The following is a 13,550-nucleotide window of genomic DNA, read 5'->3' as shown; positions in this document are numbered from 1 at the left end:
GCCTCTTTTTTTCTCCTGTAAACTCTATGTTGATGCCTTTGCCCAAAAAGCTCTACTTTTGTCTCATCTGACCAGAGAACATTCTTCCAAAACGTTTTAGGCTTTTTCAGGTAAGTTTTGGCAAACTCCAGCCTGGCTTTTTTATGTCTCGGGGTAAGAAGTGGGGTCTTCCTGGGTCTCCTAACATACAGTCCCTTTTCATTCAGACGCCAACGGATAGTACGCGTTGACACTGTTGTACCCTCAGACTGCAGGACAGCTTGAACTTGTATTTTATGTCTCGGGGTAAGAAGTGGGGTCTTCCTGGGTCTCCTACCATACAGTCCCTTTTCATTCAGACGCCGACGGATAGTACGGGTTGACACTGTTGTACCCTCGGACTGCAGGACAGCTTGAACTTGTTTGGATGTTAGTCGAGGTTCTTTATCCAACATTCGCACAATCTTGTGTTGAAATTTCTTGTCAATTTTTCTTTTCCGTCCACATCTAGGGAGGTTAGCCACAGTGTCATGGGCTTTAAACTTCTTGATGACACTGCGCACGGTAGACACAGGAACATTCAGGTCTTTGGAGATGGATTGTAGCCTTGAGATTGCTCATGCTTCCTCACAATTTGGTTTCTCAAGTCCTCAGACAGTTCTTTGGTCTTCTTTCTTTTCTCCATGCTCAATGTGGTACACACAAGGACACAGGACAGAGGTTGAGTCAACTTTAATCCATGTCAATTGGCTGCAAGTGTGATTTAGTTATTGCCAACACCTGTTAGGTGCCACAGCTAAGTTACAGGTGCTGCTAATTACACAAATTAGAGAAGCATCACATGATTTTTCGAACAGTGCCAATACTTGTGTCCACCCTCTTTTTTATGTTTGGTGTGGAATTATATCCAATTTGGCTTTAGGACAATTCTTTTTGGCTTATTCATTTAAGACAAATTAAATGAAGATAATAATACCAAAGAATTTGTGTTTGCAATCATTTTCAGGAAGAAACTGAGTATTATCTGACAGAATTGCAGGGGTGTCAATACTTTTGGCCACAACTGTATACGACATTTCTAATTGGAAGCATTTTCTAATATTGTTATTACACGTTCTACATATTGGTTTAGGATTTTGGGCTGAAGCTAATTTAACTTTTTTAATCTTTCAAAGTTTTTTTCCTTATGAAACAACATATACTGCTAACTAAGGGTTGACAATTTGGAAGTAAAAATATTATTTTTAAGCCAATAATTTCAATTTCTGAATGTCAATATGTAGCTATAAAGTCAGGTCTTCTTTGAGGACAAAACATATCATTTGACTTTGCAGACAATAATTATTTTATTGATCATTGACATTACTATTTTCAGTAAGGATGGACATTCTTTTCTGATATTTAGGGTGATGTACTGTAGATGTACAGTGGGGAAAAAAGTATTTAGTCAGCCACCAATTGTGCAAGTTCTCCCACTTAAAACAACGAGAGAGGCCTGTAATTGACATCATAGGTAGACCACAACTATGAGAGTCAAAATGAGAAAACAAATCCAGAAAATCACCTTGTCTGATTTTTTCCCCACTGTACGTTGGCAGTAAAGGGGTTTTTATGGGCATTATGGAAACAGCGTAGCTCAGTCAAAATTTTTGATCTCCATCATCAATTTTCACATTTTGTCTGGTCACCAAAAGAGGGTTTCTGACTTATTTAAAAATTAAAGCAAATAATTGCATAAAACAATTAAAAGACAGATCAATTGATAAATACACCACCTTTCTATTAGTGTTCCCTGCCAGTCTGTCCTGCAGCAAAAATGTCTCCCAACTATGCACGTGGCTGCTGCAGACAATCACTGGCTGCAGCAATCAGGCTGATCAGGAAACTTACCATTGTAGAGCAGTAAATATAGACCAGTGCTGCTGAGATGAGGCCAGCGTCTGAGACCAGTAATTAGCTGCTGTGGGCATGTGGGTAGTTAGAGATTTCACTACTGCAATTCAGATTGCCGACGAGCATCGGAGTGGTAGCTTTAGAAAAACAGAAAAATTGTCAGATAAGCAAGGGGTCTTTCATTATTTTATGCAGTTCTCGGCCCCTATGTCTATTTTTTAGTTAATAAAAAAATCTATTTAATTCATTGAATTATATTTGCAACCTGCAGTGAGTTATGCCAAGCTACATTTCCCTTTATTTGCCTCTGCCTACACTATTTTCCTATACAATATGTCTTAATGAAAGTATGCATAATGGCATAATGGGGGCGTGCTGGAAATGTTAGCTGGCATTCAAGGCATATTAATCGGCAAACAATAAGTGAATTCATACTAGTTAGAGTGCTCTGCCTATCTCACTGTCTCTCACTCACACGTATAGACTATATATATGCCCAGCTGAGATAAAGCAATGTGCCTTGGTTGCAACTGATGATCTTCGCTCACATGAAACAGTTTTCATCTTGGCGCACCGCTTTAAAAATAGTTTGAGATAGCAAAAAGGTTCTCACACATCACATTTCAAACAGGATTCTGAAAGTTTTCTGCTTTTTACACTTCTGCTTGTGAATCGAAGCCTTTGTTCAGCAAACAGTGGGCTAAATTTCTCAAACTCACTCATTCCTTGAAGAGAGCGCGAGTGGGATCAGATCAGCAGTATAAAGCCATTTTCAACATTCTGGGGAAAGTTAGACTAATTTAATGCACACATGGAGGCTTCACACAATCTACAGATTCATCACTGGCATCTTGCATTAGTCATCTGACAGATTGCCAAGCGTTTCATATTCTTTTCATATGACTTTATTACCAAAACCGGCTTTTCTTTTATCCCACCACGGAAGCAAAATAAGGCAAATGCATTTTATTTCTAGAAGCTCGAGCCGCAATGTAAAGTTATAGTGGGCTATTTTCTGCATTGTTTGCTATGTGATGTCTAGTTATTGAAGTCTAGACTTGGCCACCATCCGTGATATTTCTGACAACTTCATTGCTGATTGTAGCCTGATGTAAGTCAGAGCCTAAAAGATGTAACATTCATTGATTTATGAAGACCTTTCTCCAGACAGCACCTGTTTTGGCCAGACTTAGGATTTATACTGTCAGTTCTAATAATGCTTTTATACTTCTTTCTCTACAGTAACGGAACAACCAACAAGATGAATGGAGCTTTGGATCACTCAGACCAGCCAGACCCAGATGCCATTAAGATGTTTGTTGGTCAGATCCCACGTTCATGGTCAGAAAAAGAACTCAAAGACCTTTTTGAGCCTTATGGAGCCGTCTATCAAATCAACGTCCTAAGAGATAGAAGCCAGAATCCACCCCAAAGCAAAGGTAAAGATGTCTAATGTTAGTCTGGAAATGTATGTGCCTGCTATGTTTTTCCGCAGTATTTTTAGAATATAGAATCTAATGTAAATGCTATAACGGAGTGATCGCAGTGATGGTTAAATTAGTTGTTGGATTCCAACTTCCACCATGACCTATAGGCTGTAGGGTGTATGGGTGTATGTCTTTCCTTATTTGATTTTGCTGATGGTGTGGATCTCTTAGGACATATCTGCTTTATTAAGTGAGATTTGTTTTAGATTTATGCTAGAGAAAAACTCCAAAGATTGTATGAGGTTAAAGCTTGAAAATAACAAAGTATGTCTTGGCAAGAAATGCACTCATTTTGACTTCAGACACTTAAAATTCTCATGTTGTTGGTCTTTATCCCCGAGTAACATGGTTTAATACTTTTCTTGTGACATTTTATAATGGAATGGTTGCCAGAGAAAGAACTTTTATATTTCTTATTTCAATGAACAAAGTCTGTAATATTAAGGGAGACTGTAAGCTAATTTTCTGTACTACACTGAAGAGGTTCTGCCACAAAAATGAATCCAGGATATTCTTGCTTTATTTCTCACTTTATCTTGAGGCTGCATCAGGGATCATTTATTTTTTTTATAGTTTTCTGATCTTGCATTCCAATTTACTGTTGGTTTGAGAGGTGTCACATGGTACCATTCTGACTATTCCTACATTTTGTACTATACTATACGGTGTTAAAGGCAAGCTATCACCATGTGTATGCTGCCAAATCTGAAGGCAGCATAAAGTAGTGACAGAGACCCTTATTCCATCACTTAAGGACCCCATACACATTATACTAACTTTCTTCTATGCTGACGATATCGGTGTACTTGGCTGACAATCTATAATGTCTATGGGGGTCTCCCGACACTCCACCTATAGATGATGTCAGAAAGATAGTAATCTGGTATGTCCAATTTAGGAATACCCATCCTATTGTTCTTGGCATGAAAAGCTGTCACCGGAGGAGTCTAGCATTGACCCAAGAGGAGTCAGGAGAGATAACTGCTGGGTGAGTGATCAACCAAACCATAATTTGTTTGACAGCTTTATTGTGTATGGGGAATTTTAGTTGAGAGTTGTCCATCTATTCATGAGTGGGCCAGCCTTGTCCCTAATTGACAGCTTTATCCTTACACTGTGCATAGGGAAAAATGTGTCAATCAGCAGTGGGTGGGCACGGGATTCTATGGCTTATGAATATCAACAGACTTGAGAGAGCAGGCACATAATGTAGAGAACTCCTGTGATGGGCAAGACGACAAGTAAGTAATCCAGAGATGGAATCAGGGTCTCTGAGTATTTTGCCCTCATTTAGGGCAGTATTATCCTAATAGACTGCCTTTAAACAGAATTGTTAGCTGTAAGATGATCTAATAGGTTAAAATGCACAAATAAGGGAAACCATGTTACATAATACTAGCGCATGCTTGCCTTCCATATTTCCAATTTTGTTTCTTGGGTGACTGATTCTCTTTAGTCTGTTTTCATATGACCTTCACATGCCATATTTTTGCATTGTTATTATTGCCAGTTTGCATCATATAGTTCTCCTGAACTATACCTTAACTAATATAGGATGCAGTGGGCGATCTACTGTAAGTTAAGCCCCCGTCACACATAGCGATCTCGCTAGCGAGATCGCTGCTGAGTCACAAGTTTTGTGACGCAACAGCGATCTCACCAGCGAGATCGCTGTGTGTAACACTGACCAGCGACCGGCCCCCCTGCCGGTTATCGCTGATCGTCCTGAAATGGCCAGGACATTTTTTTGATCGCTGGTCTCCCGTTGCCCAGCACGCATCGCTGCGTGTGACAGGCGGGAGACCAGCGATTAGCGCGCTGGTAACTAAGGTAAACGCAGGGTTTCTAAGTAGCGCGCGGTTCTTATAAACCCGATGTGTACCTTAGTTACCAGCGCACTGATGCAGGGAGCTGGTAACCAAGGTACACATCGGGTTTCTAAGTGACGCGCGCTGCTTAGAAACCCGATGTGTACCTTAGTTACCAGCTCCCTGCATCAGTGCGCTGGTAACTAACGTACACAGCGACGCGCCCGCTCAGCGTCGCTGGTGAAGCTGCCTGTTTGACAGCTCACCAGTGATCATGTAGTGACACACCAGCGATCCTGACAAGTTGATATCATTGTCGGGATCGCTGGTGAGTCGCTATGTGTGACGGGGCCCTTAGGCTCAGTTGAACCATGGGAGGTCTAATTATCAATATATAGGCTTTCAAATGCAATACTATTACAGCTGTGTGAGAATGACCTTAATCAATTAAAAGCTACTGATGTTTGAAAAGAAAAAGTCAGTTGCAATATATTGTTATTGTACTGCAAGATCTTAAAGCAAACCTGTCATCAGGTTTTCCTTGTGGTAAACTGTTTCCACTGCTTCCTTCTAATTCTAAATAGATTCTTATATGTGTCTTTATTACAACTCCGCAACCGAACGTACCCCAACAGCTTAACTTTACTCTTGTCACCCACCATATGCAAATGGTCACTAGGCGGCCCATCCTTGGTGCCTCGTCATTTCAGAATCCATTCCCCATGCCTCTGATTCATGCGTAATATATCCTTTTGTAGGCTTGCTAAAGTTTCAAGAGGTGATTCAGACCGGCTCATCTGTCAGCCTGACAGAAATTTGAATAAAACGGGGGGACCATAATAAAGTTAATTTACTAAGATATGAAAGGAGCCAATGGTGTAATAGAGATACATTTATTAACCTCTTTCTGACATTTGACGTACTTTCCCATCCAGGTGACCCGGGCCCATATGACCGTGGATGGGAAAGTACATCATCGCGATCAGCTGCGCTCACGGGGGGATCATTTGATTATCACAGCTGACACCCGACACTATGTGCCAGGAGTGGTCACGGACCGATCCTGGCACATTAACCCCCGGCACACTGCGATCAAACATGCGCAGGGAGGGGGCTCCCTACATGCTTCCCTGAGACCCTCAGAACAACGCGATGTGATCGTGTTGTCCCGAGGGCCTCCTTCCTGCAGGACCCCGGATCCAAGATGGCCGCGGGGTCCTTCCGGGTCCTGCAGGGAGAGGTGGCTTGTCAGTGTCTGCTGAGAGCAGGCATCGGCAAGCCTCCTGCAAATCCTGTCAGATCGCTGGACTATATGAAATAATCATATAGAATACAGGGATTGCAATGAATAAAACACAAGTTATACTGAATCTTTTCCTAAAAACATATATATCATCCCGCTCAGCTTCTCTTTCTTTATACCATGTTGTCCATGGATCAGACTTCATATACAACATGATATGTTTCATTCAACGCTCCAAAACTTATTGCAATCCTTTTCAAAAACCATAAAACATTCATTGTGTAATATCAAAATTCACAAAATGCATGATACCGGTATGTAAAGCAGAAAATCGATGCCTGTTATGTGGAAATATCTGCAGCAACCAGTATCAGTAATATCAGGCTAAGCTTTGTCTGCATTCTGTATTCATTCTTGATCCCAAATCAGTTAGTTGTCAGTCTTCTGTGGAATGATAGAGTCATGTGCTGCTCTGGAATTGGGGAAAAAAACACACAAAAAAGGCATATGATAAACTAGATCTTTAACACATTCATCGCCAAGTGCAGTGAATGTTTGTAGTGGCCTGAAAGTGGTAAGAACAAAAGTGGAGATCTTATAGTTATTTGGTACCCAGTGGAATTGGATTTAGCTCTAAGAGGGCTTACATGGAAAGATATCTTGTCTCCTGACTGCAGTACCTGCATGCTCTTTCTCATGGATGACGGCCCTGCTTCATCCTGTTAGTTTATCCGGGAGATTAGGAGAGCTGCATGCTTTAGATATTGACATCTTCCATTTCACTTTCATGAGACTTACAAGGTCTGTTATCGTTCTTAGATCAGGCTTAACCTTGTTATTTCTCATTTCCATTTTAACCTAAGGAGCAGGAAGGGGAGAAATGAATGTGCCCTATAATTTCATGTGTCTGAGATAAAATGGAAGATGGCTTGACCCTATTCATTTGTTCAATCGGCAGATTTGACTCATTAGAAATCAGCATTAAAATTCAACGTTCATTCCTGGCAGCAAGCAAATCAGCACAAATGTAAAATACACAAAACATAGGAATAGTAAAAAAACAGTGATTGATACAAATAATACTGCTAATAGAGTATGCTTGTAGAGGAATACCAATTTTTTTTGTGCTTGTCACATACTGTAAAAAGTCACCGATTCAAGAATCACAAAATCAAGATGTACAATTCTTCATCCACAGTTAACAGTATCACAGGGGTACAAACATAACCTCGGCACAAAAATTATAAGATTGAAAATTCTAAATGTGTACAGCTACACAACTATAGTGTATACTTGCAAATTGAGGCCATGTTCACGTAAACATAAAATATGATATGTCTACGGACCTCAATGAAAAAACACACAAAAATTGAGCTTAGTTGAAGTTGGATGTATCATGTATACCAATTTCAACTAAGCTCAATTTTTGTGTGTTTTTTCTTTGTATTTTTGCATTCTGCGCAAGTCGGGTGTGGCCTCACCCTCTATAGCTCTAAATCAAATTTAAAAGCTTTTTGTCTGCCCTTATTCACACACTGAGGTCGACTTCGACACATGGTAAGGTTTTAATATTAGACAGTGTAGGACTGTCTCGATCAGGGTCACCTTGGCGATGGAGAGATGGCTTTCATGCATTTTTTGATCAAAAATCGTATTACTTTGAACCCTGTGTTATTTAAACGCACTTGCTTTTTTCTTATTTAGTTATAGCAGGATTTTTGCTTATTTTGCTTTGTAGTTTTTTAGACCTGAACTAACAGCCTCACATATGCAGCTATTAATTCAAGTCGAGAGACCCACGATTAGTCTTGGCATTACGGTCTGTGCATTGTCTGTTCAATATTTTTATGTAAGTGTAGCCTAATTTATGTAAAATCATTTAGTTAAAATCATACCCAATCCACTAATTGGTAGCTTTGTATGTACACTGTGCATAGGCAGAAAGCAAAAGATGGAATAAATCTGGTGACAGATTAGCTTTGTTGTGCAATGGCCAAAAGGCCAATTGGACAAGGAATGTCATCAAGACAAAACCCCTCGAACAAAACTGCCAAAACTTTAGGCTGAGTTACAGAATGATTTTGGCCTCTTCATATATCAATTGACTGCTGGAAATATTATATGGATTCCTCATCTGAAACCAGCCCATAGACAAAATAAAGTTAGTGATCCCTCCTCAAGGGAGTCCAATCCCTGCTCAGTTCAATATGGCTCGTACTGATCTGAATTGGTGGATGAATACACTTTACTTACAATGTCAACTGTCAAGCTATTAAAAATGAATGGTGTAAATCAATTGCTCATAAAATCCTGTTGGTTCTCACTGCACAGCATGAAGGTTAGGATTTTGTTTTGTCATTGAACGTTTATAAATTAGGTTTATTATTATTATTATTATTATTAATAATAATAATTATAATTATAGCTCAATTTATTCCATAGCTTTAGGTTTAGATTTTTCTTCTTGCTATTTTTTTCCTTCTGTATTCTTCCTACTCTTTTCTATCTGAAATTCGACATATTTGGGTATCCCAAAGTTATTTCTGCCCTTTTTACCGTTCTCTGTCCATCAAGTATTTATAATGCATTTTCTAGTCTAGAACATGGTTTTTCAATTACTATGATTTTACCAAAGAGAAGTACTGTAATATAAAACACTTTAACATTTTACTCACATCAATTACCTCTGCTTTATATTAATATTACCTTAACTCACTCTTGGACTGAAATATGAATAATTGTACTTGTACAAGTGTGCCCGAATGACTGAAATAAAATGAACTATCAGAAACCCCAAGGACATTTTAAAGCTTCTTTTACCCTATGTAATATTCTCCCTCTTCTATTTGTACAGTACATATTCAATAATATAAAGTCACATTTTATATTATTAAAATTTATTTTTTTAGAAATATTTTTATGTCTCGTTATATTGTCATTTAAGTAATGTATATAAGTGAAACAGAGACCTTTAAAATAGATACACTCCAAGAGCCCTGGACATAGACAATAGTAAGAACAGTGAAGTCTTGCTATGGTAAGGGTAGATGGGTAAATCACGTTCAGGTGCAATGCTGGAAGAGTAGGAATAAAAATATTTTATTAGCCTATATATTCTAGTATTCAGACATGATAGATATTCCCATTGATAGTATAACCCAGTGAGGGCCTTGCAAATCCTATTCGGGATTGAAATCAAATAAATACTAATCCTGAGAGGGGTGAATGCACACTGGTTGGATACTTCAGTTTACACAAGTGCTGAGTGTCTGATCTGCCTAATCCAATTAGTAGGCAATCCCAGTCACATACCTATATGCACTATTTCATTGTTGTAAATAGTCAATAGTGCACCAAGTTGTGGCAGGGCAAGTGTCTCTTTTAAGGGGGTTTTACACATAGCGATATTGCTAGAAATATCGCTAAAACGTCACTGGTTTTGTGACGTTATAGCGATATCGCTAGCGATATCGCTATGTGTGATACTTACCTCCGACCGGCTCCCCCGCTGTCCATCGCTGATCGCGCGAGAATGTCCGGCTCCATTTCTCGTCGTCTGCTTCCTGCGGCGCTTCCTGCTGTGACGACGAGCGACGCTGGAGGCGGGCGAGAGGACGTCTGGATCGCTGTGTGTGAAAGGTGAGTATCGTGCGCTGCGTCCCTGCTGCATCACTGTGAGATCTTTCTGTGTGAAAGCTCACTAGCGATCATTTAGCGATGCATCAGCGATCCTGACCGGGTCGGATCGCTGGTGCATCGCTAAATGTAAAAGGGCCTTTAGAGCTGTAGGGCGTATGTCCACTGTCACTATAAAATGCCATGTGCATCCAATATATGCACGATGATATTGATGATATAAACCTTCAGAGCTATACACATTCAGGGCTGTAGAGGTTTTAAACTCTAAGTAGTTGTTGCAGACTAGTGCATATGTTCGTACCCTCAATGAGTGATAAAAGCCAGCAACAATATATGGTAAAATCTTCACCTGACAGGTTTACCTTCATGCATGTCCAATGTCCATTTGTTTCTTATGAAACGGTCCTGTCTGCGCTGCTCACTGCGGAGGCTCCCCGGCCGCTAGTGCGTGCTTGGGGAAGAGAAGCCGTAGAGCAGGGGAACGGAAAGCGTGTGCTGGCATGGGAGGATGATGGTCTGTGACGTCATGTTGCAGCCTCCAGTTATATCACACTGAAGAATAATGAATGGGTCTGTCCTCAAATCGCCGCGTTTCGGAAACACCAGTTTCCTTCCATAGGATTAGTTACATTCAATAAGTGCAATCCAATGTATAAGTCCCACAGTAACTCCACCCTCAGGTAGGTTAATTCTTATTGAAAACTAAACAGCTCTATTTCACTGTTTAGCCCCTTAGGTTTTAGGGCGTCCAGCTCAAATATCCATTGACACACGACCTGTGACATCTGATTGATATAATTGCCTCCTCTCTAACTTTGTTGTACTTTTTGGATACCCCAAATTTGTGTGCGTTTAGACAGGCCTTCATGATCTTCAGTGTAATGCTTGGATAGTGGCTGATCCAAAAATGTATTTTTCATATTGCGCAGATGTTCACTAATATGTTTTGTTTACCTAATAAGTGTATCCCCATCTGCTGAAGTATGTTTATGAAGGAAACAAAATTTATAACTATCATTAATGGTGTTGTTGGACCTTAGGCTACTTGTGAATTCTCACATTGCGCACACTATGTGATTTACATACATACGGCAATGTGTTGACTAGACGTACGCAGAACGAAATGTGGCCGGAAGTATGGAAATCACCTACTTGTGGCGTCATGACTATCCTCTCCCGGTGTTGGCAGCGGAGAAACCTTACAGTAATTAGTGCGCATGATATCAGGATTCACAAGTCTGCAGTCACATAGAATGACTGCAGAATTGAAGCCTTAGGTCAGACAACTCCTTTAATGAGCTTTCCCACATCTTGCTGAGCCTTACAGACTGGTCAGAAACACTGAGAGATGCCCTGCATGCATGTTTCTTGGCATTATTGAATGGCTAATTGGGTTTAAAGTAAACCTGAAAGAAAATTCATGCTGCCTGAACCACAGGCATTATTGTAGCCACATATATATTATTCTGAAATGCTGGGTGTTTCATAGTAAACATAGTTTGAAAAGCATGCTATGGACCATGACCACGATTCATCAAAGTTATTACTCCAGAATTCTGGATTACACCGCTTTGAAAAGTTGCAACCTTTTGCGCATTGAGAAGTTGAGAAAAAATGTTGCGACATTTGCTTTTCCATAACAGACAGTTTTGCACATCTCTTCCAAAATGTACACCGCTGGGGTGGGACGGGATAGGACAGGGGAATGACACCACAGCTCGTCTTCTTCATGACGAACTGTTGCACATCTTATTCCAAAAATATTACTTCAGTCCCTGACTGGAGCAAGATTTATGGCGAGGTGCACATAACCACACATTACTTTTCAGACTTTCCGGATTCATTAAGAAGCGTATACCTTTTAATGGATAAGGAGTGTCTGATGCCATGTCTCATAAAAACTGTCATCATGAGCAATATTTGTCTCAATGTATTGAGGTCTAGATGACTGGTCTGAGGTAAGTCCCTGGTGGCTTCCTCCTGCCTTTCATCTTTGGACTAAAAGGTCTTCCCTATATACACACTAAAGCAGAGACCTGTCTGTCATGGGGAAAGGGACCGGAAGAAGCTGCCTGAATAAAATATACATGGCTGTAGTATCATATCAAGTATCTGATTTTTGCTTCCCGTGGTTCAAGCAACATGTGCCTCCTGTCAGTTTCCCTTTAATGATTGATGGTACATTTGTATATCGAGGCATCCTTACATTTTAACTGAGATAATTAATATTTGTTAAAACACCCACTTACGTACAGTACATCTAATATCACACATTTTCTTTTAGTTTAATTAAAGTGGTCTGTTGAGGTGACAAATTTAGCCAAAACCACAGCGACAAGAATGTTGATGTACGTATTATCCAATTTAGACAATCCAGGCACCTCATATTTGCTCCTAATTATTAAAAAAAAATGAGACTTGTTTAAAAAGGGAAAAAAACAGTTTCAGAGTCTTCTCTTGTTTTGCAGAAGTAAAGCCACTTTCCACACTCATGGAGTATTAGCGTAGATGAGGAAGGTCATAGGGTCTACGCTAATAAGACATCTAATATTCTGTGGTATTCTAAGACACATTACTTACATTCTGAAGAATCCTTTAAGAATGACAATTCACAAACTGCAGAACTTCGATAGTTTATGTAGCAAAACAATACAGTTTGGGCTAACACAAAGGTCACGAACAAATAGTAACTCCAGATTCCACCATGCTTGGTGTTTTAAGGTAAAAAAAAAAGTGTGTTCTTCTTCTTCTTTCCCTCATATCAGGCTTCATTTTAACAGGGACTAAAACTTTTAAAAGTGCAACCCAAATGTAAGAAAGTAGCATTTTTATAAAAAAAAAAAAATGAATAAAAATAAAATGGCACTTTAAAATTATCCTAATGTAGTTTTCACTGATTGCCTGATCAACTTGCATAATGTATTCCTATGGTAAGCGTATGATACATTTATTTGCATATTCGAATTGAATGTATAAATGTGTGAATATATTTGCTTTTCTTATTAACAAACTAATAATGCATCTCTACAGTATGCATCACTGGCATGAAATGGTTAAATAGGCAATTTAACCTTTTTTGCCATCTGATTTCCCTCTAGAGAATCACTTTGCACTGCAATTGATGTCTTGTATATTTCATATAAAGAAAATGGTTTGGCGTATTTTGGGTATTAAATTTCTATTTGGCATTTCAAATCACAACAATGGCTAAAGTAATTTATTTGAAAGTAAGTGAAATCCATCTCTGAGAAAATGGTCTCGGCTCCCAAGCCGCAGAAAAAATTGTGCTTACCGAACTGCATTTTGTGTAATATGTTTGATTCATTTAATTCCATGTCACTTGTTTTAATACATTTCACCTCTCCAGAAGATTCAGTGTGATAGCATTTATTCAGAACTGTAGTCCAATTTATATTTTGAGCTACAGCAATTCATTTTTAGTAGCATTTGATATCTTGGTTAAAGTCAGATTATGTTTTATCTACATAACTATATTGTTTG

General features: G+C 39.3%; 1 protein-coding gene across 28 annotated transcripts in view; it reads left to right on the top strand.

Moving 5' to 3' along the window:
- Window positions 1-13,550, top strand: part of CELF2 (CUGBP Elav-like family member 2) — a 654,777-nt gene that overhangs the window by 255,102 nt on the left and 386,125 nt on the right. For all 28 annotated transcript variants that reach the window (XM_073589015.1, XM_073589012.1, XM_073589008.1 and 25 more), the window contains one exon: window positions 3,115-3,311. In XM_073589015.1, coding sequence (XP_073445116.1) covers window positions 3,115-3,311 — 197 coding nt within the window. The remainder of the gene's footprint in view (window positions 1-3,114; window positions 3,312-13,550) is intronic.

The sequence above is a fragment of the Dendrobates tinctorius genome, unplaced genomic scaffold, assembly GCF_039654945.1.
Source record: "Dendrobates tinctorius isolate UK_male_01 unplaced genomic scaffold, ASM3965494v1 ptg000105l, whole genome shotgun sequence".
Lineage (NCBI taxonomy): Eukaryota > Metazoa > Chordata > Amphibia > Anura > Dendrobatidae > Dendrobates > Dendrobates tinctorius.
Note: the sequence above shows the minus strand (reverse complement) of the source record. Positions and strands in the feature narration are given on the sequence as shown.